Source organism: Cavia porcellus, unplaced genomic scaffold (assembly GCF_034190915.1).
Source record: "Cavia porcellus strain 051 isolate PalLab524CR breed Dunkin Hartley unplaced genomic scaffold, mCavPor4.1 scaffold_4, whole genome shotgun sequence".
Taxonomy (NCBI): Eukaryota; Metazoa; Chordata; class Mammalia; order Rodentia; family Caviidae; genus Cavia; species Cavia porcellus.
This window is the reverse complement of record NW_026947487.1, coordinates 69041365-69069192: the sequence shown is the minus strand read 5'-3', so window position 1 is coordinate 69069192 and position 27828 is coordinate 69041365. Positions and strand designations below refer to the sequence as shown.

General features: G+C 41.4%; 3 protein-coding genes across 4 annotated transcripts in view; 1 reads left to right on the top strand and 2 right to left on the bottom strand.

The window, feature by feature from the left end:
- The window catches only part of Shroom3 (shroom family member 3), a 315135-nt gene that overhangs the window by 55968 nt on the left and 231339 nt on the right, over nt 1–27828 (top strand). The gene's annotated exons all lie outside the window — the stretch shown is intronic.
- LOC100718345 (phosphatidylinositol N-acetylglucosaminyltransferase subunit Y) lies at nt 16382–16816 on the bottom strand. The gene has a single exon (XM_003477581.4). The coding sequence runs from the start codon at nt 16799–16801 to the stop codon at nt 16556–16558; it is 246 nt and encodes an 81-aa protein (XP_003477629.2). The 5' UTR covers nt 16802–16816; the 3' UTR covers nt 16382–16555.
- Nucleotides 22440–25318, bottom strand: LOC111753829 (coiled-coil domain-containing protein 160-like). The gene is made up of 2 exons (XM_023560622.2): nt 24975–25318; nt 22440–24170 (listed from the first exon to the last, which is right to left on the bottom strand). The coding sequence occupies exon 2, from the start codon at nt 23950–23952 to the stop codon at nt 22981–22983; it is 972 nt and encodes a 323-aa protein (XP_023416390.1). The 5' UTR covers nt 23953–24170; nt 24975–25318; the 3' UTR covers nt 22440–22980.

The window sequence follows — 27828 nt, the reverse complement described above, 5'->3', positions numbered from 1 at the left end:
GTATCAGATGAGGGTGAATAAGCAATGCTGGCAGCTGCTAGAACCACAGATGTGCTTTGAAGAAGTGAGTCAGGATAGGAGGCAGGGATGGGGGTGCCGAAGCAAGGGAGAACTTTTCCTAATGATGAAACGAAACCTGGGGTTTGAAAGAAACTTTCTTTAAGGTCACGCACAGCCAGAAAGGGAGTCATACTTGGGAGTTTCCTTAGGCAGGGAAGGACAAAGATTGATTTATAAATTGGAGGTGCTTTTTTTTTTTAATCGGTACCAGGGATCGAACTCATGACTGCCTGCTTGCAAGGCAGGCGCTTATGCTGCTGAGCTAAATCCCCAGCCCCTGATTTATAAATTGGAAACCCAGTGGCAAATTGGGGGTAGGCTGGGCCACTGGGAGTTGAACTGTATTTTAGTAGCTGAAGCCAAGTTAATTAAAGGCAAGTATCTGGTACGTGTTACCCACCTATGTACCCTAATACAGAGTACAGTCCTGGTACTTAACAAGAACAGCAAACTTGCTGTTGCATTTCTGGACTTTTGGCCTGTGTGCTCTATTTTAACCCCTGCATTCTAGGGGTAGAAAATCCTAATCATGGAAAGTAAGGACACTGGCTAAATACCACAACAGCCCTTTAACTACCAAGTTCACTTTTTTAACCACTGCAGCCCATCATGGTCACCCTGAAGGAATAGAGTAAGATTTTGTGATGTCTACTGAAGTTAAGGGGGGAATCCTTGAATGTTCTCTAAACAGATGACCTAGAAAACAGTAGAATTTGGGAGTCTGAGATAGAAGTGGAATAGTTTGGCTTTTGTTGTTTTGTTTTGGGGATATTTGAAACAGGGTTTCCTAAGTAGTTCAGGCTGGCCTCAAATTTGTGGCAGTCCTCTTGCCTCAGCCTCCCGAGTGCCAGGATCACAGGCATGTGTCACCGTACCTGGCTGGTTTGGCAGGTTTTTGCTCATTAGTCTGCCTGTGAAGTGATAAGAGCCTTAATTAATGTGCCAGGTCACAGTGTGAAGGGGACGAGGCACGAAGGCTCCCTGTGAAGGATGGGTGGTCTTGGAGACTAGATATGGAAATGAGGGAAAGGCAGGAGGCTGTGGCACCTCTGAGATCTCCTGAATGGTTGGTGCCATGGCTGGAAGTGGAGAGATCAGGAGCTGACACCTGTGGTGACATTTTGGGATTGTGCGGGGCAATGGCTGTGTGCTGACAGGCAATGTGTACCATTCCATGGGCAGAATGACAGCTCTTTGCTTACTGTTGGAGACTTACTGTTCCACAAACAGCAAAAACTAAAAACTCTGGATACTTACCTAGGCTCACGAGACACAAATGGATACCTATTGTGGGACTAAAAGATTTTTCTCTCTGATAATAAAAATTGAGTAAGAAAAACCTCTCTGCTTGAAGTTTCATATGCAAAGATGTGACCTAGGGGGCTGTGCACCCATTGTGCAGTCTTGAGCGGCAGACCAAGGTAGACCATATCAGAACCCTGATATGAGGGACCCATGGGACTATGAGGTCACCTACTTTGCCCTTATCACATGAAACAAAACCAAAAAGCATAGTCCAAGCCATCTTTTAGGTGGGTAGTCTATTACCTACATTGACACAGACGTTAGGAAGATCCGAGCATGGCTGTTTCCTCTTTGGGACATTAATCTGGATGCTGGGGCTTTAGCACAGTGGTGGAGAGCTTGTCCAGCTGCACAAGGGCCTGATTTCAATCCCTAGCACTAATCATCATCACAGTAATACATTAAAAAGTGTGGACTTTAATTTTGGAAAAATACCACATGAAGAATGATAGAGTTGTCTACTGAAGCCTCCAAAATAATAGGAGTTTCCAAAACAGGAAAAAGGGGTGGAGGAGTGCACTTTCAATATCATTCCTAAAAAGTGAGGGCTTTTAAACAAAAGTCTGTAATGGTCAAAGAGCCTGGCCTGGAGCCTCAGCCCATTAGGGGTCAGCACTGCTGTGCACTTCTCAAATGATGATGGAGCTCGTTAGGAAGTTAAGAATAAGTTAAGCATTCCCACAGTCCCTAGCTGCAAACCAGGAACTAGGAGAAGCATCTTCTTCCCTCAGAACTGGTGCTCTTTTCACTGGCTACCTCCCACCTTCTAGTTGGCCAGCACTGGTGCCTGCTGTCAGGAAGAGTTGCTCTGCTCAGGGACCAGTGAGTGCTCACAGAAGAGCCTGCTTTGGGCAGCCTTTGAGTCGGAGCAAGCACAGAATGCTTCCGGGAAGGGCTGAGAGATAGGTTGATTGAAAAGTAGTTTGATCACAGAGTTGCAAAATGAGATTCAAAAGGTACGTTGCAAATTAGATCCCACAAAATCCAACTGTTTTATTGCACTTTTTAAAAAATCTATTTGATTTTTAGGTTTGCGAAAATTATTTTAGAGTTTAGTACCAAAGTCAACATATGGTTCCTGAAGCTTCATGTATTATACACAAAGTTTATGATAAAATTCTTGTGAAAGAGAAAGGGAAAACAAAAATATACTCTATGGATTTTTGCACAACTTTGGCAGCTACCACCCAGGGAAACCGTTTCTGAGCTTCCATATTTGTCAGTGCAATGTTTTATTAACTCCTGTGTAAGATCCAGTGCTGATGAACTCAGTTTCTACTAACACAGAGTACCATGCTCTGCAGCAGCCTTAGGTCCCCTTGAAAAACAAACATGGACACAGAAGGCCAGGCAAACAATCCTCTTGCTAAAAGTAGAATCTCAACACATTTAGCTTTGATGGTGAGATCCTGGATAAAGATCTCAGATAAAACACAACATATCTGATTCAATTTGAATTTTAGATAAACAAGAATTTTTAGTATGACTGTGTCTCAATATTGTACAGGGTACTTTTAAAAATTACTCATTGTGTACTGGGTCTGAAATTTTCTTGTTTGAGACCAGGTCTTGCTAGATTACGCAAGCTCACAATTCTTCTGTCTCAGCTTCCACAGAACTGGGGTTACAGCTCACTGCCACACTAGCCCTGAAATTCACATGTAACTGGGAGTCTTGTATTTTATTTGCTAAATCTAGCAACCTGAATCCTGGGAGGAGCCGTTGGCGGTGCAGCCCAGCCTAAGCTGCAGGTGTAGGGGTGGTGTAGGGATGGTGTAGCACAAAAAGGACAAGGTCCATTTCAGAACCCAGATGGGGAGAGGCCCTCCTTTCCTTTTTTGTTCTTCACTAATCCCTCAGTATCTCTTTTACTCTTTCTCTTTCACTCTTTACTGACTTTAACATAAAGTGAAAATGTGACAAAACTGTCATCTTAGCTGCTTTTTAGGGTCCTGATCCTGGGTCTGAAACAAGTGGCTGGCCTGTCTTTGTTTTTCTCCTTTCCTTGTTCCCTGATTAAAATGGTTTCTGCTGGCAGGGGCCCCAGGATTGGTTTTTCTCCTCGCTAGACTAATTGTTTCTCAGTAGAAAAGTAATTGCCAAATTTCTCAAATTCTTCTCCAGACTTTTGCGTCTTTTTAGGTCTTATTTCTGCTCATTACTCTATTGTCTGTACACCCTTCTTCCACACAGTGTGTCCCTAAGTCCGTAAAAGCAAGAACCTTCCTCACAGATGCAGGGACAAAGGTGCAACAGGGTTTCACCCAGCATTTAGCTGCCTGAAGCAGTGAAGAACTGACATTGTGTGTGACAGGGTTTGTCCCTGTGCGTCAAACAGGGTCACTTATTACCTTGGGGTGTTATCCATGTTTCGCTGGTAACAAGAGGCCTGCTGAGCTGAAGAAATGAGGGTGACCTCTGCCACCTGGTGAGCACGTCAAGGGACAAGGCTCTTGTGTTGAAAGAAGCAAAAGGGTGAATGGGACAAAGAAGATGCTGATAGTGACACACACATCGCTTGAGAAATCCCCGAGGAAGGTGCTAGGGTGTCTTCTTGGGACCCCCAACACTGGCAACTCCAGGGAAGCCACAAACTCTGGCTTTTTGGCTGTTTATCCTGAGACAAGATGCAGGAAGGGCTCTTCATAGTGCTTGCTGGGGGATGACTCCATGTCACTGTATTGTGTCTTTAATGCCCAATAATGGGAGATGTGGATGTTGGATTGCAGCCAGTTCTTCAGCTCACTTACATTTGTTATCTGTGCGATCTCAGTCAGGGGGCGATGGCTGTCCTATTAAAAATACACTTATCCAACTGACTTGATGAAATCCCCTCTACTAGAGGCACTGTTGAGTACAAAACAGCGAGCGCTTCAGAAGAGCTGCTTCTGTGTATGCAGAGCTCCAGGGTTGTAAAGGGGAAGCAGTGGCCCTTTTGGAAGCTTACACTGCCTAGATAGCTTCTACACTGGCTGGAGGTGGGGGGATTAGACGTGGTGTTTCCTGTTGCAGGTGATGTGTCAGGTCCCCTTGCCCGGGCCAATGTCCCTGTTCCTGTGCTGCTATAGGACTGACTGCTGATAGAGCCGTTCTGTCATGAAAACTGCCCTCTGCTTCCCTGGGGACTGGTCCAGAGCTGGGGACTGATAAAAGCGCACAGTGCTGTGGCCTTCTCACCTCCAAAAGGATAAACAGCTCTGTGTGGTGTTTATGTTCCAGAGAGCTCGTTAGGGTCATGCTGAGGAAAAACTTCAGCTGGAGCCGCAGCACAACTTCTGAGCCATCCTGTGTCCCTGGTGCCTTCCAGACTTCCTGTGAGGATGTCACTCAGGAAAGCACCTTGGTGGGGTCCTTGTCTCTGGCTCCAGGACTCCCCCTCATTTACTCCCCGACAGTAGAAGAGCAGGGAGTCCCCAGTGCCGGCACTGTGCGTGCATTTTATTTTATTTTTTTCCTGTTTTTAGAGAGTAGATGAGATGGGTGAGAAGTTTGGGGGACGACTGAGGCAGGGTGTGTGTGAGGTGGGAATGGAAGCGATGCCTGACTGTCCGCTTAGACAGGAGACCGTGGCACTTTGGGCACAGTACGCCCCATGGTATTGTCTTCCTCAGCAGTCAGCAGCCTCGGGCATCCAAGCGGAAGTGAGCACAATGCAGCTGTGACAGAACGATGGGACTGGCGTGAGAAGAAGACTTGAGGGTGGGGGTTGACTAGTCTGGGAGGAAATGTGGGCATCAACCAGCCAAACATAGGATACGGTTGCAGGAGATTGTGACAAACATGACCCAGAGGACAAGTGACAAAGTCGGAAGCTGGCAAGGGTGCTGAGTTGGGCGGTAAGAATTTCAGGTCTGAGGGTGAGAACAGGTCTCTCAACGGTGGGCTAGGCTGTGTCCTGGGCACGGAGGCCTGGATCCTGGTGTGCTGGGCAGGTCAGAGCCCTGCATGCTAAAGAGATGACTGGGCCATCCTCAGGGACATTTGCGCACCGAACTGGGGCAGTGACCAAGAGAGTCATACTGCGTTCAGCTCTCACCTGCCCACGGCCTGGAGATGCTGTCACTGCCTGCTGCTGAGCACTGTGCCAGAGGGGGTCCCTAGGGAGCATTGTGGGCACATACAAGTTATTAAACACGCAGGATTTCCTAATGAGAGCCTCTTTCTTGGTGATATAGGATCTAAGCCACTTGTTAACAGTCTAAATATTTGCCATCTTTCTGTTTTCAAGGTGTCATAGGTGACACCTTGGACTAGGTGACCTTCCTGTTAAATCAAGAGAAGTTACCCTTAGTGGACCTCTCTTCTTCCCCTGGCATATTTCTTAGCCAGCTTGCTGATCTGGCATTGAAGGGCCACGGTGTTATATGAGGAGCAGCTTGTGCCGTAGAAAGGACTCCTGCTTTTCCTCTTGCTGGGGTGGTCCCCATCCCTGTCCTCATTCAATTCATTCTTTTCTTTTTGTTTTCCCTCTTCTCTACTTTCTCCCTCCTTCTCTCCCTTCCCCTCTCCTCTCCTTCTCTCTCTTTCCTCTGTCCTTTCCTTTCTTTCTTTTGTTTTGTTTTTGCTTTGTTTTGTTTTTAGAGACAGCATCTTGCTGTGTAGTCTCAGCTAGACTTGAACTTAGCATGTAGCCCAGCTGGCATTGAATTTATGATTCTCCTGCTTCAGCCTCCCCAAGTGCTGAGCTTATAGGCATGTGCCATGGCACCCAACTCTCATTTAGTTTGTTCTTATTCACCTTCAGATTTAGCTTAGGTGTCTTGTTTTCTCCAGATTATTTCCGAATGTGTCTCATACACTCAAAGCACCATATTCTATTGTAATTCCATACAGTTGCAATTAAGCAAACAGAAAAATAAAGTCATTTGTTGGTCACAGTCTTCTGCCTGATGCAATGTAACCTAAGCTGTGTATCCTAGCTCCTGGCATTGTGTCTCACAAAGGAATGTGCTCAGTAAATATTTGTAGAGCAAATAAATGAGTGTACATTGAACGGAGTGTCCAGTCCTATTCTCAGATCTGTTTCTACTGAGCTGTGTGATCAATCATAGGTAAATCAGTTCAGCTCTTTGAGCAAAACAGTTGCTTACTCATCTTAACATTGCTTGATTTCTGATTTCACAGCAGGCCAAACAAACATGGCTTTTTTTTAACCCCAGGTTCTCCTGAAACCTCTTAAACTAGCTTGTTTCTAGAGAAACTAGTTTTCCTCGTGTTTTGAAATTCTGTCACTAAGTAACAAGTAATTCCCATAGTTTGTGGCTTAAGAAAATCACTTGTCTCAAAGCAAGCAGAAAAAGGTAATAATAGAGATGGAAATGAAAGTAATAAAATAGGAAAGCAAGGAGAGGGAGAGACAGCATGATGCTCCAGGCAGGAATATACAGGTAGAGGGTGCTGCACAGGCAGGGGTCCTGTGGCTGGACAGGCCTGGCACATGCACACACCCAGACAGAGGCCATTTGTGGCTGGACCAGAGCAGGCAAGAACAGAGTGGGCAGCCACATTGTGCCAGATCCCTGGGCCAACTCAAGGAGTTGGGCTTTTCCTCTGCATGTGATGGGTAGCCCCAGGAGGATTTGAGCAGCGGGGTGGCATGGTCTGAAGTCTTCAGCCTTCTCCTGTGCTGCTCCTGTTGTGCTTGGTGGCCTCCAGAGACTGGGATGATGGCTTTTCACAATTGCAGGCCACAGGCCTACTTGCGCAGGCTGGGCTGAGGCTCAGGTGGACAGGTGGCTTAGGGACCCCAGCAGGCAGAGGAGGGCAAGCAACATTCAAACACAGAAGCTAATGTCAAAAAAGGGACATGGAGGGGGCTGGGGATTTAGCTCAGTGGCATAAGCACCTGCGTTGTAAGCAGGCAGTCGTGGGTTCAATCCCTGGTACCGATAAAAAGGAAAAAGAAAAAAAAAAAAAAAACAGGGACATGGAATCCGAAGTCACATGACCTGGGTCCAAGTTTGTCTTCATTTCGCAGGAGCTGTGAGGCTTTTAAGCAGCACCCCTCATCTCTCTGTGCCTCCATTTCCTCATCTACATAATGGAGATGACAATAATCTATCTCACAGAAATGTACAGCAAACAAAAGGGTGAATATGTTGGTAATTTTTAGCATATAAGAAGTGTTAGCTACTATTGTTTTTCAGGTTTCCCCATTTGGCAGAGAGCTAACAGTTGATCACGCCTGCAGGAGGAAGCCTACATAAAAATTCCTCACGATAGGGTTCAGAGAGCTTCCAGGTTGGTGACCACATTGTGTGTCAGGAGGGTGTTGCACCTCAACTCCATGGGGACACAAGCTCTTGCACTTAGGGCCTTTCCTTTCTACATGCTATTTGTTTATCTCTATCCTTTATCATACCCTTTCCTAATAAAGCAGTAAGATTAAGTAGGATGTTTCTCTGGATTCTATGAGCTGGTTTAATAAAGCAAAATAGTGAAATCCAAGAAGGGGACTGTGGGAGCCCCCCTTTATATTGGGTGACAACCTGTGTTTATAGCTGCATCTGAACTGGGTGACCGTCTTACAGGGCTGAGCCCCCAGCCTATGGGATTTGTGCCATCTCCAGGTCAACAGTTATCAGAAATGAGTTGAGTTAGAGTCTCAGTTGAGTTAGAGTCTACTGGAGACTCTGCTAGAGAATTGCTAATGCCCAAGCGTGGCACGTTGTGTTGCAGTTGAGAGTAGAGAGCAGGAAAAGCTAAAGGGTTTTTCTCTTATGTCCTTAAACTATGTTTAATTTTTTAAAAAAGATATATTTGCTACACCAGTAACATTAGAATATTTTGCTGTGCTTTAATCTAAATGTTTTATGGTTTTATCGTTCATATTTCTTGATTTTTTTTATCATTCATATTTCTACCTGTACTTCATCTGGAAGTGATTTTTGCTGTTCAGTATGAGATTATAGTCCTGATATTTTTTCTCTTGTGTCTATTCAGTGGATCTAGCATCTTTTATCAGTTTACTGCAATGAGACACTTTTCATAAATCAAGTGATTGTATATGTGTGGATCGTTTTGAACCCTACTCTGTTCTACTAGGGAGCTTATCTGTGTTTGTGCAGTATGGCACAGTCTTTTAAAAAAAAAAGGGTAAAACTAAACAAAATGGAACAAAACAGACCATAATAACACAATCCAAGAAACACAGACTTCAAAGCAAGATCACTGGAGATCTTCACTGTCCACCATACCATCTCCCGCCCTCCTCCAAATAGCTGTCCATATCTTCACACACAGTGAATTCAACCAACAAAATAGTACTAAACTGATCAGAACAGGAAGCCACTTTAGGCCTTCAAGATCAAACAATAGGGAAGTCAACAATGGCTGCTATAGTGTCTCCCTTTCTCCTCAAAACAGCTGTCCATATCTTTATGTATGTTGAAATTAAACAAAAGAAAGCTGACTAATATCACTCTGAACAGAGAACAATAGCACTACTAGATTTTATATTATGATGCTATGGAATCAGCACTGGGTATCTCAGTGTCTTCTTCAGAGTATCCATTCATTACATTGTGCATTATATAATCTGTTCTTGTAAACTGTTTAGAAGTTCTACACCTGTGTGAATCTCTATCTCTATACCTATCCTTTCTGTATTAGAGGGAAAAACAAAAAGACAAAACAAATTCCTAGAAAAACATGAAATGAAAAAGACATATAAAACCACAATACGGTGACTTCCGGGAGAACATGGCGGACAGATAGCAGCAGCTACGGAGGCTCTCTGAAAGACCCAGCTTAGAATTCAAGAATGGTGCGGAGTAAGGAATCATAAGCAAGTGGAGATATGCCCTGCTGACCCAAGAACGAACTGGGCTGAGAGAAACCACCTGGGAACGCAATCCTGGTGCTATAACAGGAACAGAAAAGCCTCAGTGTGAAAGCTGGAGCCCGCGCCATTGGAAGCCGCGGTTTGGGTTTCCTGCCGCCGCGCTGCATCTACATTAGCTTGTCTGGGAGAGAGACGCGCGAAAACTCTGAGAACAGGAATCGGTGAATGGAGTTGAAAGCAGGATGGGCGGGGAGCTGTGCATTGACCTGCGGTGAGTGAGAGAAACTGGGACTCTTCCATGGTCTAGGAGACTCCAACAGAGGACATTCTGGGACCGGTCAGACTTGCGGGAACAGGGCGCTGCAGTGACTTCAGTCACGTATCCCCTTCTCAAGCGGGATTGGTGAGCAGTGCCTAGCCTACGTGGCGCTGCTGGCTGAGACCCAGTAGGCTAGCACAACCCAGCGCCTCAAGGTAGATTGACCTGGAGGGGCAGGCCCCGCATAGGCTGCCTGGTCTGCAACTTCCTGGTGCGCTGCAGTGGGCGGGAACACCTAGGCAGCGCAATTCAATCAGACTGTGGTTGACAGGAAAGGAAGCTGGGCCTCCTGTATACGCTTGCATATATAAGGAACAAAGAATATGGAAAGAGGCAGCAACAAGAAAGGGTCCTCGGCCCTCAATCCTGAGAAAGAGGCAATAGCAGACACAGCACCAATAGATATAAAGCACTATCTCCAGAGCCTCATAGACAAGTTCAGGAATGAAGTTATTAATGACCTGAAGCTAGACATAAGCAGAATAGTTAGAGAAATGCTAAGCACCACTCAAGAAAAAACAGATGGTGGAATGGAAGAACAGAAAAAGAGGGGAGAATTGTTTGATGGAGAAAACAGAGAAAGCATAGAATACGTTAAGCAGGTTCAAAGAGATTACCAAGAAACTAAAAAGTCTATCGAAAACTGGCATAACAGCTTGAAAGAAACTAAGCATAGATTATCTGAATTGGAGGGCAGACTTGTAATATGGGAGCATGAAATGAAAAACTTCTTAAAAATAACAAGAAAACAAGCAGCAATAATACAAAAACTAGAAGATGATAAGAGGATCTATAACTTAAGAAATAAGAACATAAAAGAAGAGGAAGGGACACAAACAAATGAACTACAAAAGCTACTCGCAGAAATAATCCCAGAGAATTTTCCTAATTTAGCAAAAGGTAAAGGTACTCAGATGTATGAAGCATACAGGACCCTGGCCACCTACAACCCAAACAGAGCTACACCCAGGCATATAATAAATCAAAATACCAGAAATCCAATATAACAACAGAATATTAAAAGCTGTCAGAGACAAGAAACAGATCACTTACAAGGGAACAAACACCCATCAGAATTACAGCAGACTTCTCAGCACAAACCATCAAATCATGAAGAGCATGGGGGGAAATAATTCAAGTTTTGAAAGATAATAATCTCCAGCCAAGATTGATATATCCTGCACAATCATCTCTGGAAATTGATGGAAAAACAAGGTGCTTCCATGATAAAGAGGAACTAGGGGAATATGCAACCACCAATTCAACTCTACAGAGAATACTGCAGGATATTTTAAAAATGAAAAATACGAAGAATCCAGAAATAGTGGCAGAGAGACCACAATGAATGGAGCAGAAAACAAAATGAAGAAGACAAACTGACAGCTACTGACAGAAAAAGAGCTCAACAGAAATGAGGCAGAGAAGATTGGATGATAGGAACAGCTATTTTGGAGAAAATGACATCTTAATAGGTAATACTGATTTAGTATCATCTTGTTTTGAAGTCTCATCAAGCTTTTGTTCTTCTGTCTCCATTGGTCTAAACAGGTTGTATCTTATTGGATTTTATTATGTATGATAGTATAAGCAAAAACTTTTATAGACAAGGAGATTATAAAGAAACCATTGTTCGTTTTCTGTTAGTTGATTCTAAATACCCTGTAATGCTGTCATTCTCTTAAATGGTTTTACATTGTTTTGATATATTTGATGCTACAGTATACAAAGTTATACTCAAAGATTTCAAGGAAAGAGACAATATGGTAACTACTTTTATGTCGGGATTATCTTGTGGTGAAACACTATTTTGCTTAAATGGTTATGTTTTGATCTGCGCTGTTTTGCTGTTATGCCCTCTTTTGTCTCAATCTCCATTTTATTATTTACTTTTTTATTTTTATCCCTTTAATTAAGGGAAAAATAAATAAAATAATAGCAGGATATATTATAGTAACCCACTTTGACTTTCCATTATCTTGATTTAAAGCCCTGTATTGCTCTCACCATCTTGTTTTGACTGATGTGCCTCTATTCTGTTTTGCTTGATAGTACCAGGTTTGAAAGTTTAGTTAACAGCTGTGAAGATTTTGGGATTCATTATGACACCCATTATGGTTGACTATTATCTACTTTTGAAGACCTGTAATGTCTCCAATGTTTTGGTTTTGTCGGTTTTGTTCTTTACTGTTTTGTTCAATTTTATTATATCTGATGATATAGGCAATTCTATTAGAGATAGCGGGAGGCATTATGGTTACCATTGTTGATCACCTTGTATTATGCTTTTACATTATCTATTACATCCACCCTTTTGATTTGGCTGACTCTATTCTGTTATGTCACATTTGGTTCTACTCTCTTCCAAAAAACTAATAAGAACTGTGGGTGCAACAAAACCCAAAATGTGTAATTGTCATTGTACAAAAGAGAGGAAAAGAAAGTGCTCTAAAAGATATAACTGCATGTATATTTAAGTGTATAAGATAGATAATGATATTACTGAGTTTTGTTGGATCATTGAACAGAGCTGTTTGCAGTCCCATTGTTGGAATGTCCACTTTATAAGCTTTAATTTTGTAACTTGAACAGTTATTTCTAAGATGACAATATGTAATCCATTACCTAGTGATTTCCTACTGTTTATTTTTTTTCTGTAAATCTGTATAACTTGTACCGTTTCTCTGCTTTTCTTTTTCTCCTTAAATAAAATTTAAAAAAATAAATAAAACCACAATAGTAGGTGATCTATAGTAGTTACTATGATTACTACTCTAGTTATTTTCAATAGAATTGTCTATATCATCAGGCACACTACATAGCAATATTAATAAGAACAAAGAATTGGAGACATTATAGGACTTCAAAAGCAGTTACTAATCAAACTGGAATGGGTATCCTATTCATCTTGTCATCTTCAGAGTAGTTGCCTCTATTCTTAGACTTGATACTGTGAAACATACCAAATTTGAATAAAATCAGTCAAGACAAAACAGCAGTCTAACAAACCAGATTCAAATGAGATCAGTCATATTAAGACTATAAATAATACAGGGCTTCAGGTTAAGTTAATAGGAAATTAAGGATACTTACCATAGTATATCCTGCTATTTTTGGTATAGCTGTCTGTGCCCTCAAATCTAGTATGAATAGACAGCCTGGAACAGAATAAAATCAAACTAAACAGAGTGATAAGACTAATGTGGCTTTTAAATCCTGATACACTATTAACAATGTCCTCTGCCTTCTTTTTTTAGACAATTCCTCCCCTTGCCCTTTCTCAGGGTGCTTTGTATATTTTGGGTCCCACTAACTCCTTTAGTTTTTAGACTAGGGGGCAACCCACCATCTACCTAAGTGGTTCTGAACCTGAGCTTGGTCTTGAGTGTTATTCCTTTACCTATTAAAGCTTCAAGGTTTTCCTTCATTATAGCTGAGTAGTTCTCCACTGCACAAAAGTGTCATGACTTTCCAACCTATCTGCAGCTGCTGGATGAGCTGTCCCTATTTCTCTCTGGTTCCCTGTCACATAGAACATTGTTTTCTCATCTTTGACTTTCAGTTCGTTAAGTATATTTCCTATACAGAGTGTCTTGATGGACACTATCTCCTGATCTACTCTGCCTGTTTCTTTTTGTTAGTGTATCAAGACCATCTGTGTTAGAGATTATAGCCAGTCTTCTCTGTCTCATGTCTGCTATGCTAATTTTTCTGCTGTTGATTGTCTACTTTTCTCCTTCATCCCACTGCCTGCCCCATTCATTGAGGCTTCTCTGCTACTGTTGCTGGTATCCTGGTGATTTTTTTCTCTCTCTCTAGAATGTCCTGCAGTATTTTTTGTAGGGTTGGATTGGTGGTCACGAACTCCCACAGTTCCTCTTTGTCATGGAAACATCTTGTTTCTCCATTAATGTTGAGAGACAGTTTTACAGGGTATATCAATCTGGGTTGGAGGTCATTTTCCTTCAGGGCTTGGAATACTTCACTCCAAGCTCTTCTTGATTTGATAGTCTGTATTGAGAAGTCTGTTGTGATTTTGATGGATTTTCCTTGATAGATGATCTGTTTGTTTTCTCTGACCACTTTTAATATTTTTTTCTTGTGATGAATTTCTGAGATCTTGGTTATTATATGTCTGGGTATTGATCTGTTTTGGTTGTAGCTGGCTGGAGTTCTCTATGCCTCACTTATCTGAGTATCATTTCCTTTTCCTATGCTTGGGAAGTTTTCCTTAATTATTTCTGCGAATAGCCTTTGTATTTCATTAGTGTTTACTCCTCCTTCTTTGCTTTCTAATGTTTGAGTCGTGTTTCTCAGAGAGGCTCACTACCCTGTTACCTATCAATCTGTCATCTTCCCCTCCTGTCCCAGCGCAGTCTTGATTATTACAGCTTTTCAATGAATCCTCCTGTGTGGAAGTGGAAATTGTCCAACTTTGTTCTCTAAAATTGACTTAGCTGCTATTTTTGGTCCTCTACAGTTTTATGTATATTTTATTTATTATTTTTTAAGAGGGAAAGGTTTATTTAGCTCACAGTTTGCAGAGGTTTCAGCCTATAATTGGCTGGCTCCAAAGCAGGGTGGTACATGGCAGAGGGGCAACAATGCATGGCAGCAGAAGACCACAAAAGCAATGGGGGGGAGGTTAACATGTATTTTAGAAATAACTTGTCAATTTGTGTAAAAAGTGTGTTTTTGATTGAGATTGTGGCAAATCTATAGATTAATTCATGGAAGCTGGGTGTGGCAGTGCATGCCTGTAATTCCAGCACTGGGGAGGCTGAGGCAGGAGGATATCCATGGGTTAGAGGCCAGCCTGGGCAACATAGTGAGTTCAAGGCCTACCTAATCTATTTTGTGAGACTGTGTCTCCATAAAAATATTATTAGATTCATTCACAGAAAATTATCATCTTAACATTATTGAGTATTTCAGTCCATGAATGTGGAATTGATTTTACCCAACAGTATTTTGTAGCTATCAGTGTAGAGTTCTTACACATATTTCTTTAGATTTATTCCTAGGTGTTAATTTACTACACTAAACCATATTGCTTTTTTAAATTATTCTACTTGTTACTGTTGTGTTAGTATGTAATTGATTTTTGTATAGTCACTCTATTCCTTGTAATCTTATACATTCTAAAGGACAGTATGTTGGAAAACTTTGTAGATATACTTTATTAGTCTGACAAATTCTTTTTATTCTGGTTTCTTAAGATTTTGTTCAAAAGCATGAATGAGTGCTGACTCTTTATTAGGTGCCCAAGATGTCCACTTCTGACTGGTTCAGCTCTAAGATCTAATGTGATCACCCTTCCCCTGGGCTTTGCTCCATCCCCCTATTCACAAAACGTCTAACACAAAACCTAGGCAAATGTAGGTTTTTTTTTACCACGGATGTAGGAGCAAACATGAAAAGGAAGTAAATGTACACGATCTGGATGCTCTGTGATATAAAATATTTCGTTCCATCCCAAATGGTTGAAATGAGACACAACCTCAGTATTTTCAGCTCCTGCCTCTTTTCTATAAGCATTAAAAAAAACCTACCTCACCCCTTAGTTTAATATTTGTGGCAATAGAAACAATATTTTTCAAATGCAAAATTTAATATAGATATATTTCTAAATTATATACACACTGTCTCCCCTTGCCCAGAGTGTGATGAATCATCCCTGGTCTCATTTCTCTCCCCCAGGGGAAGCCACTGAAATGTCACCCACGCAGCCCGGCGCCGCGTGGAGGGCCGGGTAAGCTGGTTAGGCCATCGCTCCTCACCACCGCCTTGGTGTGTGCCCACGGAAGGTGGAACAGTGAGATAGCAGGCAATGGAATTTTGTCATGAAGAGGTTCAGAATTCTGAACCAGTTCTGATCCAGCTTGCAGGGTCCACAACTTTTGTGGGTGTGTTTAAGCAGCTGGGAACTATATCACCCTTTTAACACGGGATTGAATGTAGAGAGCCTTGGCACCCTCTTGTGGACACGAGAGAATTCAGTGTATAGTATTTTATTCCATAGGACTCCATGTTCCAAAGTGACCCAAACAATTGGAAACCTGAAGTCATGGAACCAGACGTAACATTGCTGTTTATGACCTCTATGAATTCACGTTCCTTATTTGAAGTTGGGTATGATGGTGCACTCCTGTGTTCCAGCACTCTGAGAAGCTAAGGCAGGAGAATTTTCAAAGTAGAACTCAGCCCAAACAATTTCAAACTTAGTGCTATCCCATACAACAAAAACAAAAGTACTGAAACTGTAGGTCATTGCAGAGGTCCTGGGTCGAAACCAAATACCACAAAGTAAAAAAACCAAAAAACAATAAATGGCAGGAACAATAGTACCTGCTTTTAAAGTTCTTGAGAAGATTAAACATTCCTAGTTTCTCAAGATTTTGTTTGAAATCATAAATAGGTACTGTATTGAATTTTACCAGATGCCTTTTCTAAATTGTTTAAGATGTTTTGACTCAGCCCGAGGACCTGATATTATAGCCTTTTCCCATGCTTGGTTACCCCAACTACCCTACCATGCACACATGCACACACACACACACACACACACACACACACACACACACACACAAAGTTAGCCTAGCACATACTATGTTTCCAGTAAATTCACTCTGTGATTGTTATCTGGACGGTGAAACAAGGCTATGTGGACCACACTGTCCCCAGACAGCCTGGCTCCAGAAGCTTGGCTTCTCCTCTCTCTGTTTCTTCTTGTCTCATTCTAATTCCCTAAGGCAATCACTCTGCTCTTAATTATTTCTTTTTACATTTACCACCATGCTTTTAATAACATATGGGTTTTTCTGGATTTGTTTTGTTATTGTTAATCTCCATCATGACATTTTGTTGTGTTTCTCTGATACAGCAGTCAGAATCTTCAACAAACAAGGGCAGAACGGAAGTCCAGTCAGAGCTTCTGCAGCTTAAGCCTCTTAGTTCTAAACCCGAGTTAAGCAAAGCAAAGCAAAGCAACTTCCTCCAAACTAAACGGGTCTCCAGTATTTTCACCCCGCTGAGCTGTCGGGGACAGGTGCTTAGGACTTACACAGGTAGCCATCCTGGCTGTGGCTGCCTTAATTATGCCTGAAGAGCTTAATACCCATCCAGGTCCACAGGTGGAAGAACACGTACACTGGGATGGTGATGGGCAAGAGCAGACTGTAAAAGCAAAGGCTGGCCGTGCTCGTGCAGCCCTGCGGGAAGTCTTCCTCCACAGAGGCCGAGTAGAACAGGCCCGCTAAGGAGACCAGTGGAATAAGCATGGTCAGGGTAGGCAGAGACAGAAACATTCTTCTTCCCCACCCACTACCTGCCTCCATGTTTTAAAGCATTTATGTGTTAAGAAAATGTAGCTGTTTTGTCTGTTTTTCTTTGTTTGTGGCAAAGTCTCACTATGTATTGCAGGCTGGCCTCAAACTTGGAGCAATCTTCCTGCCTCAGCCTCCCAAGTGCTGGGATTACAGGTACATGCTACCACACCTGGCTTATAACTCATCTATATAAAATAATTTAATTATGTATTTAGTTCAGACCAAAAGTATGAACAAAAGCATAAAATGTGACTATTAACAAAAAAATCTAGATTCACATGATACATGTCAGATAATTTTAAGTCTAAGTATTAAATGAGGCAAAGAAATAATAATGAACTAATCACATTAAAAATAAAAATGAAATTTTCATATAACTTTATGCAACAGTGGTCAGAAAGAATGAGATTAGTTGTCTCTATATGACCAAAACATAAAAAATGATGCAGAGAATCTGAATAATGTCATGTAAATAAACCCAAATATATTACCAGGTAGATTCATGAGCCCAACTAACAGCAAAATTGACCTGACATAGGTTATCAAAAAACTTGTCTTCCAAAGTCACCGTACTATTTTACAGTCTGATGATCAGGGTATAAAGATACTAAGTAGTTTCTCCACATTTTCTACAATGCACATTTTTTTTTGAGACAGGTTCTCGCTATGCAGTTCAGGCTGGCCTTAGGCTCACTTTGTAGTGCAGGCTGTTCTCAAACTTGCAACAGTCCCCCTGCCTTAACCTTAAGTGCGGGGATTATAGACATGTGCCACCACTCCTGGCAGCATTATTAGTTTTAAATTACTAATATAGCTATTGTAGTGTATTGTGGTGTTAATTGTTAGTTTCTGTAGTTTTCTCACTGTTTATTGGTATATGTTTGCAATACATAGTAAACACACTCGTATGAGGAATTGGTACATATCCATATTGCAATTTAATCTTTTTTTTTTACTTCTTTCCCCCCTTTTTCCCTTCTGTTCCCCAAATCTCAGGTCCCCCTCCCATGCAATCAAAGTCTGCCTATTTCCTATCATCTACCTTTTATTTTGTTCTTTAAATGATTTGTATCTAGGGTTTCTCATATATTACGCATTCATCTGTGCATTCATCTGTGGATGAGCATACAGCACGTTAGCTATTTTGAGTTTTGCTGCCATAAACATGGGTATGTCTGTCACTGCAAAATGATGTCTTTAACTCTTTTGGGAAAATACGTAGAAAAGGTATATTTGAGTCAAATGGAATGTCTTCTTCCAGTTTTGAGGAATCTCCATGATACTTTTTCCATAGTGGGTGAACTAGTTTACATTCCTACCAGTTTGCATTTCTCTAGTGGCTAAGCATGCTGAACATTTTTTCATGTAACTAATGCCCATTTATGTCTTTTCTTTTGAGAATGTTCTGTTTATTTCAATTATCCATTTTTAACTGGATCTTTTATTTTAAGGATCTAATATTTTTGAGTTCTTTATGTATGCTAGATGTTAGTCCTCTGTCTGAATAGTAGATGGCCCCCCCCAAATTTTTTTCTCCTTCTGTCAGTTGTCTCTTCACTATTTTTTTGATACTGGGAATCTAACTCATGACCTTGCACTTGCCAGGTAAGTGCTGTGCTACTGAGCTATATCCCTGGCTCTGGTTCATTATTTTGCTGTCTAGAGCTTTGAAGTTTGATGCAATCCTATCTGTTGACTACTGGTATTATTTTTTGTGCACTTGGAGTTCTGTTTAGAAATGCCCTGCCTACACATGTGTCTTCAAGAGTTGTATTTTATCTTCCAGCAGATTACGTGTTTCTCTTCTTATATCTAGGCCTTCGATCAGTTTTGGTTTGATTTTAATACAAGATGAGAGCTGCGGGTCTAAATTCATCCTTCTGTATGTGGATAGCCAGTTTTCTCGGCACCGTCCGTTAAAGAGGCTGTCTTTCCTGTTCTCCTGTGTGTGCGCTTTGCTCCTTTGCTGAAGATCAGTTGACCAACGGCACCTGGGGCTGTTTCTGCATCCTCTGCTCCTGTGAACCACAGGTCGTTCCTGTACCGGTGCCAGGTAGTTCATCTCTGTTGCTTTATAATAACTTGTCTGGGATTGTGATGTCTTCTGGTTTGTTGTTGTTGCTCAGAGGTGCTTTGTGTATTCTGAGTCTCTTCTGGTTCCATATACATTTTAGGATTATGTTTTTCATATTGTGAAGAATCTGTTGGGATTGTATTAAATCTATATATCATTTTTGATAATGTGATCCTTCAGCAGTGTTGGTTTTGCCTGTCCAGGAACAGGGCCTGCCATTTTTGATGTCCTCTTCAGTTTATTTTTCAGAATAGCATAGTTTTTATTACAGAAAACTTTCACTTTCTCAGTTAGGTTATTTCCTAGTTGTTGTTTTTTAAGCTACTGTGGCTGAGATTGTTTTCCTGATTTCTTCCTTAGGGTTTATAACGTGTATAATGCAGTATGCATACAGTATAGGATCTGTGTAGTAATGTACAGTCATTGTACTTTTGACTTGTATTTCTCTATGGTTAATGATGTTGAACATTATTTCACACGCTTGTTGGTCATTAATATATTGTCAAAGGAATGTCTGTAAATCCTTTGGCTTTTAAAACTTCAGTTGTTCTTTCATTTTCAAAGTGTCCTTTATGGATTCTAGATACAAGTTCCTTAGCATTAGGATGCATAACAATTTTCTCCTACTTTCAGGCTGTTTTTGCATTTCCTTGAAATTGTCATTTCAAACGTGAAATTTGAAATTTTGATGATGTTCAATTTGTCTAGTTTTTATTTTGTTACTCATGATTTTACAATCAGATCTAAGAAGTTATTGTGTAATTTAAGATCATGAAGATTTAGGCATTTTTTTCCCAGAAACTTTATAGCTTTGACTTGTACATTTAGACCTTTATATTTTTAGTTAGTTTTTAAAATATGGTATGAGGTAAGGGTCTGTTAGGGTGTTTTGTGTTACTATAACAACTACCTGAGGCTTAGTAACTTTCCGCAGAAAATAAGATACATATATCTCACAGTGATGGAGGTTTGAGGTCATGTCTGGCAGTGATCTTCTTGCTGTGGAGTCCTGAGGTGGCTCAGGACATCACATGGCCGCTGGCAGAGTCCAGGTGTGTATCTGTATCCTCTGTTTCTTTCTCTTTTGCTACAGTCATCAGTACTCAATCACGGGGCTCTACCTTGATGACCTTATCTAGTCCTAATCACCTCCCAACACCATCGCTTCTTAAACATCATAATCACAGTAAGTTTTCACCCTGAAAATTACAATAGAAATTAAATTTCAACCTGTGAACTCTTGGGGGCTATTCTCAAATCCTATGCAAACCACTGTAACATTAGAATTTTTTTCAGCATTTATTGAAAAGATTATTCATGGTGCCCTTGTTGAAAATCATTGACCCTAAATTTGTGGGTTTATTTCTGGACCCTTTTGTTCTGTTCCATTTTATGTTTGACCTACCAGTACCACACTGTCCTGGTGGCTGTTAACTTGGTAGTATGTTTTAAATCGGAAAGTATGCATCCGAAGTTTTGTTTTGTTGTTTTTCAAAACTGTCCAAGATATTCTGGTCCCTTGAGTTTCCATACTAATGTTAGGATCTGCATGTTTGTTTCTGCAGAAAACCAAGTGAGATTTTGATAGAGATTGTATTCAGTTTATACATCGATCTGAGGAATATTGTCATCTTAACCATCTGTTTTCTTTTTCTTTTTGGTACTGGGGATCGAACTCACGATCTTGTGCTTGCTGGGCATGGCCTTGTGCCACTGAGCTAAATGCCCGGTCATGCTGTGTTTTCTAATCCATGAACATGGACTGTACTTCCACAAATTTAGTTATTTAATTTCTTTCAGTGATGTTTTGTTATCTGAATATATCTGTTTTAGTCAGTCTTTACACTATAGCATATTACTTAGACTGGGTCATTTATAAAAATTTAAAATAAATTTATTGTTCACAACTATGGAGACTGGAAAGACCAGCACCCAGGTCACAGTAGATTCAAGGGCCTTGTATCTGCTTCCAAGATGGCGCATTTCTGATGAGTTTGTGGCTGTGATGAAGCTGCTGGTCTGGGGACTACACTTTGGGAATCATAGTTGGTGTTAGTTCTGGGAAGTAAGAGAAGGGAGGTCTCAGGATGTAGATGGAGGACAATAGTGAGTGAATGGGCCCTCACGGAATCTCTGTTTATGTCTGTCCCTCTCTTGTGAAGTGAAGCTAGCAGGAGGAAAGTCAGTGCAATACAGTACAGTAGTAAATCAGAGACCTGAGTTGACAGACCTGAGTTTGAATTCACTCCACATCTGTGTGATTCTGGGCAAGTCACTTAACCTCTCTAAGCCTTAGTTGCTTTAAATGCAAGATAGGGCTAATACTAGGGCTTCATAGGGTGGCTGGAAAATTGAGTTATACATAAAGTCCTTAGCATAGTACCTGAGTTACAGTGAGTGCTAAGTGTTGGTCTGGTTGTTACTGATGGCCTGTCACACAAGACCAAGGTCCCTTGGGGATGTTTTCACTGAATGAGATGTGCATGACTTGGATGGACTTGGTTTTGCTGTTGGGAACATTGAAAGCACAATTCACAAGCACTGATATGTGTGGGTGCACACGATGCGAGTATAATTGTCTGAGAGGGCGTGTGGCACTTCAGGAGTAGGCAGGAGACCCTGGCTTCACTGTGGATCTCGGTTTCCTTACATGTGAAAGGACGTAGTTGAAAGAGATTCTAGATCCATCTCCTTTGGCTCTAAACCTAAATTTCTCAATGCCACAGAAATTCTGAGTTTAGAATCCTCTCTTCAACACGAGGGGGCAGCAGCAGACTGGGCTCTTGAAGCCAGGATGGGCTGGTGCTAACTCCCACGTGTTGTAAAAGAAAGGATCCAAAAGGCTAAGATCTCTGCCTGCTCTGAGTGGTTTCCACAAGGCCAGGGTTTAAATCCTAGCGTAGTGCTGTGCCACTATCATCAGAATTGTCTTACTCTTCCTGTGCACCCACTCAATATCACCCTTTCTCTGACCTTTCTCTTCCTCAAGGCCTTTTCAATCTCTCGTCCTACTTCTTGGTGCTGTGATAACATGGGGGCCTAAGTAGCAGGGTGGCAGCTGTGTGCTTTACAAGGTGAAAACTTCCTTTTTCAGGCTCTGGGAGAATTTGAGGCTTGAGTGCTTGTTACTGCTCTCCTAGGGAAGTCAATTTCAAATTAAACACCCACAGGTTGCCAGTCTGTTCAGATGCATTCCAGTCACAAACAGTAGATAGAAGATCTTGGTGATCTGTGGGTGGGGGAACACTCTGTCCCTTGCTTAGGGCTGGTGATCCTGATCATGTGGGCTGGGAAGGAGTGGGGAGAAGTGGGGAGGCTGACCTTGAAGCCAGAAAAGAAACCCCACTATAGAAACAAGATGGGGGCTTGTCCCCTGGATCTGGAGAAGGTGGTTCCGAGATCCCATGGGAGGGTGGGGTGCAGTTCAGGTGACCCCCAGGAGAATTTCAACCTGAGACCAAAGGGAATTGGCCTGAGGCCTAAATAAAAAGATGACCTTTCTGCAGAGAATTTGGGGAACTTCCAGACAAAAGCTGACCTAAGCAAGGCTAAATAGAATGGTAAGTAGAATGGAAGGGCTATAAAGATAAGGTCAAGGTCAAGTTACAAGGTCAACACACTGCGCAGAAGGAAACTGACACTTAGATTGATACCAGGAAGAAGTTGTTTAATGGTTAAACGTATGCCAGATGACTCTAGCTACTTATGGCATTCAGCTCATTTCCTTTTTTTAAAAAAATGCTTATACACATAACCAAGATGTTTATTATTAACTGCAGTGAGCACAGATGGGAGAATATTGCTTACAAGGTCACAAAATGACTGATTTGTATTTCATAAATGCTCTGGTGAATCACTGTGTATTTTTGAGTTAAATATATATATTATGCATATATAAGATTCTGAGGCTTCATTTCCCTTTGGAGTCTTGTAAGAACTTCATCAGAAAGAGAAAGCAGATGCTTTGAAGGTAAGCTATGTATGTTTTATAGATTTTCTGCTTCTCCAAAAGTGAAAATCCCATTCTATTGCACACATGTTGAGTACTACAGAAAGACAGAATAATAAACATTGATTTGACTCAGTGACTTGCCTGATGAAAGGCTTTTTAAGTTTAAAAAAATCCCCGAGGGAAGCCAGGGAAGCACTCAGAGGCACCTGGTGGCCTCCGCACTGCAGCAAGGTATTTTCTAAGCAACCCCAGGGCTCTGGTATTTCTCGCCTGCAGGTTCTTCTCAGATCTTAGCTCATTCTTGATGGTATCAAGCTCATTGCGAATCGTTTCCATTTCTAGTTCGTAATATGATTTCACGTCTGTTCTCAGGTGTGCATTTCCTAGTTCAGTCTGATGCTTGAGTTTCCTGACAGCTTCTTTTAAATCTCTGTTCTCTAAGCTCAACTTGTGGATAAGTTTTTTGGCTTGCAGGAGCTCTTCGGTTAAATTTTTAACATTTACTGCTTTTTCAGATAAGTCATGTTTTAAAGATTGAACTTCCCGGTCTTTCTTCAAAGTGTCTGTCCCTATTTCTTGAAAATGTTGGGATGTGGCCAAGACCTCTTTTTTGGAGTTCAAAAGTTCTTTTTCAGCATTTTCAAATTCCTTTTCTATTTTTCTACATTTCATATTGAGTTCTTCCAGCTCTTCATTCAAAAAGTTGAGGCGAATTTTGGGGGACATTTCTTTGGTCAGTTTTTTCCTCAGGTCTCGTTGTGGGAAGGAGGGTAATTCCCTTTTGAACCTGCTAGAGGGGTCTTGGGTTCTGTTAAAGTTTTCTTCACACCCAACATTCAAAGTAAATGAGTCACAGGAGGAAGAATTTGTATCTGCTTCATTCTTGGACAGGTTTATCCTCCTCCCTTTTAAGTCTCTTTCATTTTGTTGGGAAATATATTCTTTCCTCTTAAATTTATTTTTTTCTTGAAACTTTCTACTGGAAAAATGATTAATTTCTCCCATTCTCCTGCTTTTGTCTATAGCTATTTGTTCAGAAGAGGATTCAGGCTGGGAGGCCTCTTCTAGAACATCCTTTGCACTAAAAAAAGGAGCAAACATATTCTCCTTCCATTGTTTTCTTCTAGCATCCATTTCTTTGGGTACCTCTTCCAGTTTCCTCCCTCACATCCAGGGTCTTTTACTGCTTGTTATTGCTTTCCTCTTCTGACGTAAGCTGGCACAGTCTGGAGATTGCTGTCTCCTCCTCCTTGAAGCTGGCCACCACCTGCAGGTGGCAGCCTCTTGTTCACCACTTGTCACTGTGACCCAGCTCAGCCAGCCTGGCCTCTGCTCACATCCTGAGCCTGCATCTGAGATCACAAGGGATTTGCAGAGGAGAGAAAGGACAGCGGGGCAAAAGCAAAGAACTGATTTCCAGAGAGCCTCTTCCTTCTTTCCTTTACTTCCCGCTAAGTGGTAAGAGCAAAAAACTATCCAGAGAAGCAGCAGCCGAAAACAGGTAGCTCAGGAATGTGGACCATTTTCTCTAAGTTCCTTCAGCTTCCTAAGATGCCACCATGTTCACAAGCTTTTGTTAGTTAGTCGCCTCTGCAGGCTGTGGGGCTGCAGGGACAGATTTACCCTTGAATTTGGTGGCCTTTTTGGTAGCTGACACCTAAATCACTAAATTACTAAAATTAGTGGTGTGGGAGGAGAAAGGCCTTTTTGGTAGCTGACACCTAAATTACTAAAATTAGTGGTGTGGGGAGGAGAAAGCCTAAAGGTTCTAAAGGGCTTGGGGTGGTAGGTAGTGGGACCCAGGAAGTGCCTTACATCTTAGTAAGACTCTCATGGAGGGAAAGTTGGAGAAAATTTAGGAAAGACCTTGCCACAGAATTACTACTAACCATGGAGAGCATTGGGAAGAAGAGCTTGGGTGGAGTGTGCTTAATATTTTGCTGATTACAGGGAAGAAAGAAGGCTGATTGGATCATAATGGACTTCCTTGGCAATATCACAAAAATGCCCAAATGCACAACTTGCTGGCATTCATGTCAACAAGTCCAGTCAAAAGCTTCGAGCTCGCTGCCTGTCCACAAGCCTGCAGGGGCACTAAGTCACCTTAGCCCTGTGGGGCTCTCAGCTTCCCTGTCTGGGGCTGGTGTAGAGCTGACCTTGTGTTGGACTTGTCCTGGCATCCCTTGAGTTCTTGGAACTGTCCCATGCTGAGCCTTTGCTGATTTCCTCACAGAGGTCGCCATGGACACATGGACTCTGGAAGGAAGAGAAGCTCCACATAAAGACATACCACACTGGGCCCTGGGCAGGACGGCAGCTGGGTGCTGATTCGAATTCTGATGGGTAGGGGCAAATTATACCCTGTCTGGTGATCAAATTCACAGGTAAATCAGGTTTCAGGGAAGATGGAGAGCTAGGTAATCACTGACTAAAGCTTTGAAAGAGAAGTGATTGCAATGGCATTGACATACAGCCTCAGAGATGAAATCTGACCTTTTGATAGGTGTTGAGGAAATACTGCCAATAAGGGCACATTTGAAGGAACTTGGGATTTTGATTTTTCTTCTCTGGTCAGACATTGGTTTTTAAAAAATGATAATACATTGGTTTTTAAAAAAACGATATTTAAAAATGATACACATTGGGTTTTAAAAAATGATATACAAATGATATAGGATTGGTTTTTTAAAAATGATAAGAAAGGGGACCTTTTGTATAGGGACTGTCTAGTCAGTGACATTTGAGTTGTATCTCTAGTACTGTTGTGAAAAGTTTCTGGTCCTGGGACCTTTTGTGAGTTATATCACCATATAATAATATACATTGTATACACTGCTTACAGGACATATTGAATTGCTTATAAGACATATCATGTCATTTACATGAAATGTAGAACAGGCCAGTAATAGCCATTGACTAGTCACTTAGTCTTCTGCTGCTACACTTCCTGTGGTAGGTGGAGCCCTTGGGTTTGCTAAAAATCAATAACGCCTGGCCTTGGTGGCGTTTGGGAGACTGAAGCAGGAGATTCAAAAGTTTGAGCCTACCCTAAATATCTTAGCAAGATGCTATCTCAAAATAAAAAATAAAAAGCACTTGGAAGGTAGCTGTGTAGTAGAGTACCCCTGGGTTCAATCCCTGGTAACCAAACCAATTCAAACAAAACCAAATGCCTTTTACAAGCAGGGTACTATAGTTAAATGAAAAATTTGAAGCAGAGTAACACTTTACAGCAATGTTTGAAAATTCCTCAGAAAGATTAATATAGATTTGCATCATGAGTGCTCTGCTACTAGATATGTATCGGAGTAAAGTGAAAACACGTCTAAACAAGTGTTTGTATGAATGTTCATAGCAGCGTAATTCAAAGTGACCAAAAAGTGGAGAAATTAAAATTTCTATTAACAGTTGATGGATAAACCAAGTGTAGTATATCTATCCAATGGAATATTGTTCAGCCATAACAAGAATGAAATACTGACTCAGGCTACAACATTGAGGAACCTTAAGAGCACCATGCTAATGAAAAGAAGTCAGCTGCAAAAGGCCACATATTGTATTGTGTCTTTTACATGAAATGTAGAACAAGCTAGTCATAGGAATATCTATGACTAGTCAATGAATGGTTGCTGGGGGCAAGATGTGAGTGAGAAAAGGGAGGGACTGTGAAGACTATGGAGTTCCATATGGGGAGGTGAAAATATTCTGAAATTATAGTATGGATGATTGCACAACTCTGAGAGTATGCTAAAAACTACTGAACTGCACAGTTATTAAAAAAGGCAGATTTTATGTATATGAATTTAATTTTGTTTTGTGAATTATATCAGTAAAATATGAAGCATGAAATTTTATTCAGAACACACATTTTGTGTTCAAGATGTGCAGTAAGTGCAGTGGTATAGTATACATGAGGCCCTGGGATCAATTCCCAGTGCCTACACATGTTTGTATACATTGTATGCTAATATGCACATACATACATATATACATGTATATAAACATTTAAAATATAATCCAGTTAACATGACAAGTGAAACAGCAAAGGAGAAAAAGACAGTGGAAAAGTTGGGGGGAAAACAGTGGTTTGGGAAAGAAAATGAGACAAAAGAAGAGAAAAAGAGGCTAATTTCATGATTTTTGACCCAGTAAAAAATGTCCCGCATAAGTCTCTGAGTTTCCTTTGGGCTGTGGTCTTTAGAATGCCATTGCCTGTGAAGTATTGCCTTTGAACTTCAAATCAACAAACTAGCTGTTGTTTCCAGATTTTTGAATTGCTTATAGGACATAGAAGGTATCAGTCAGTACAGAGTTGGCTTTTGCATCTCACACTGTGTGACTCATACTGAGACTAACCTAGGCACAGGTTCTCCACTGTCAATGTTAATCTCATCCTTTAGGATCACATTGAAAAGCCCAATAGGTGGTGTTTCTTCTCTAGTATGGACTTATCACTCTTGCCTACTTAGTATAATTTTATAGGTAAATAACGTGAGGTCTTTGGCAAGAATTGGTCTTGACCTATTCTCAAACTCCAGATGGGTAGAAAGTTCAGTCTATAGATGTGGGACCTGGCATGTACTGAAAACATGGTAAATCACTTCTTATCATCAGAAATGACCTTTCCTATTGAAACAAAGGTAACGACAGAGGGTGGGAAAGAGCTTACTGCACAGCCGTGAGAATGAGCCTTGGACTAAGAGCAATGCGCCTTCTGAGGTTCTGGGCCTTCTTGGAGATGACAACTGTCTTTCCTCTCTTTACTTTTTCTGAGTGATTAACCCCCCAGGCTTCTGATTTTGCCTCAAGTGTATGCCCTTTCTTCCATCTTTTGTCCCAGCTCAGTCCCTCTTACTCTCTCGCCTGGTCAGTTGTAATAGCTTTGCTACAGGCTTTCTAGACTCTGATCTTGTCTCCTTCAACCCATGCTTCACCCTGGCTGAGTGACCTTTCAGTGGTCCAAGCCACGCTATGCCCCCACCCATTCATTCTCAGTGTTGGGAGCAGGTG